This window comes from Oratosquilla oratoria, chromosome 18, assembly GCF_046742065.1.
Source record: "Oratosquilla oratoria isolate Oo_2021 chromosome 18, ASM4674206v1, whole genome shotgun sequence".
In the NCBI taxonomy this organism is placed as follows: domain Eukaryota; kingdom Metazoa; phylum Arthropoda; class Malacostraca; order Stomatopoda; family Squillidae; genus Oratosquilla; species Oratosquilla oratoria.
The window spans coordinates 37881548-37883729 of NC_134794.1; the positions used below are offsets into that span (position 1 = coordinate 37881548).

A 2182-nucleotide genomic window follows, 5' to 3' on the forward strand; every position below is an offset into this window, starting at 1 on the left:
CCGAGTTATCCGACGCACAATGACATGTGAAGAGGATATAAATCCAAAAAACTAAGATTAGAGCCAAGGCTACAGGTAAAAAGTCCTACATACCAAACAAATTTGCAAGATTGCTCACCCCCAGATTACCAATTAAGCACACCACTACTCAATAGATCATCAATAATATGCTGCAACATAGAGGGTATTTTTCCCAGGAAAAAACATTATTAAAGAAATATGCTGAGTGAATTAGCTAGGACATATAATGCAACATTCATGTGTTTTACCGAATCATACTTACGGCAAGATATAAAAGATGGGGAAATGAAAATTAGTGGTTTCCAACAGTTTCGAGGAGACCGCCTAGCAGGAAGGAAAAAAGGTGGAGTAATAGTTTATGTGAGGGATGATTGGTCTCGGCATACAAAAATGTTAGTAGCAGGTTCCGATGGTGAAACAGAATATGTAGTGCTATATATAGAGCGACTGAAAACTATCATAATTACTGTATACAGACCGCCAGGATGTTCACAACAAAGTTTTCTAAATTCTAATAATTGTATAACGGAGGAGATACAGAGACTGGGACCCCCAGAGCCAACAATAATTATAAACGGGGACTTCAACCTGCCAATTATAAAATGGGATACCATGACAATATATGGGGGAACAGCCGTGGACAGACTACACTCTACAACGTTGGTGAACATGGCAAACGAATTTTTACTGAAACAACTAATAAACGAATCTACGAGAGGATGGAACATTCTGGACCTGGTATTTACTAATAACGAGGAATTGGTAAATACGACTGACATTGAAGACAATATACTATCAGACCACAGATTAGTGATAGTGGAGACGATGCTGGGTGATATAGTGACTGCAAATCATACCAGTAAACTAGAGTCTTTTGCAGCATTAAACTTCTTCCACTCTAAAGTCGACTGGAACGCAGTGAACAAGGAGATAGCAAACATTAACTGGAATTCAGAATTAGAGAATAAATCGATTAACATGATGGTTGAGTACATTCTCACCAAATTACAAGACATATGCACTACACTTATCCCCCAAAAGATAAAACGGCGACAAAAAACAATTCCCCGTGATCGGAGAATCTTAATGAAAAAAAGGACAAGACTGGTTAAACAATTAAAAACCAACACGAGAAATAACCACCGAAGTCTAAAGAATAAAATCAAGACTATTGAAAATAAACTGGCTGAATCTCACGAAAATGAATTGAAGACAGAAGAAAGAAGAGCAGTGGATGCCATAAAGAATAATCCAAAATATTTTTACTCCTATGCTAGGTCAAAGGCGGAAATAAGAAGTTCTGTGGGACCCATTTCATGGCAAGGGAGGCAAATCACGGACCCCAAAGAGATTGCTGATGCCCTGGATGAACAATATAACTCAGTTTACAGCAAACCACTATGTAACACAACTACATACCAACCATCACAGAATAGAGAAGGCCCACAACTAGAAGACATAGAATTCAACAGAGAAGATATAGAGCATCAATAAATACATTCTCTGCTGCAGGACCAGATATGGTTCCAGCTATACTCCTGAAAAAGTGCTCACACACTCTTTCCACTCCGTTGTACATACTATGGCGTACTTCATTAGATGCAGGTCAGGTCCCGAGAGTGCTAAAACAAAGTCTAGTTACATCGATATTTAAAGGTGGAGATAAAGCGGCTGCCAAAAATTATAGACCTGTGGGGAAAAACTCGCATATTATAAAGATTTTTGAGAGGATCCTTGTAAAGCGAATTGTCGATTTCATGAAAAGAAACGAGCTATATAATAAAGGCCAACACGGTTTTCGACAAGGACGATCATGTTTGTCGCAACTTTTACAGCATAGAATGGACATACTTGGTTACTTGGAAAAAGAAATTGGAGTAGATGTCGTATACTTGGACTTTTCGAAAGCGTTCGATAAAGTTGATCAGTCGATCCTCATGAAAAAAGTCAAACAAATCGGCATAAAACAGAAAATTGCAAGCTGGATACAAAACTATTTCACAGAAAGAACACAGTCAGTGGTCGTCCAAGGAGTGAAATCAAGGAATTCTGAAGTTACAAGTGGAGTCATCCAGGGATCTGTTATCGGACCATTGTTGTTTCTTATCTTTATTACGGATATAGACACCAAGCTAGACCACTGCAGACGACACACAGATGA

General features: G+C 38.5%; 1 protein-coding gene across 1 annotated transcript; it reads left to right on the forward strand.

Moving 5' to 3' along the window:
• Positions 1-219: 219 nt before the first annotated feature.
• Positions 220-1515, forward strand: LOC143034835 (uncharacterized). Its single transcript, XM_076201180.1, has one exon. It carries the CDS (start codon positions 220-222, stop codon positions 1513-1515), a length of 1296 nt encoding a protein of 431 aa, XP_076057295.1.
• Positions 1516-2182: the final 667 nt, after the last annotated feature.

Excerpts from the sequence above, each read along its gene's own strand:
- LOC143034835 (XM_076201180.1), top strand. The coding sequence starts at position 220 with ATGCTGAGTGAATTAGCTAGGACATATAATGCAACATTCATGTGTTTT.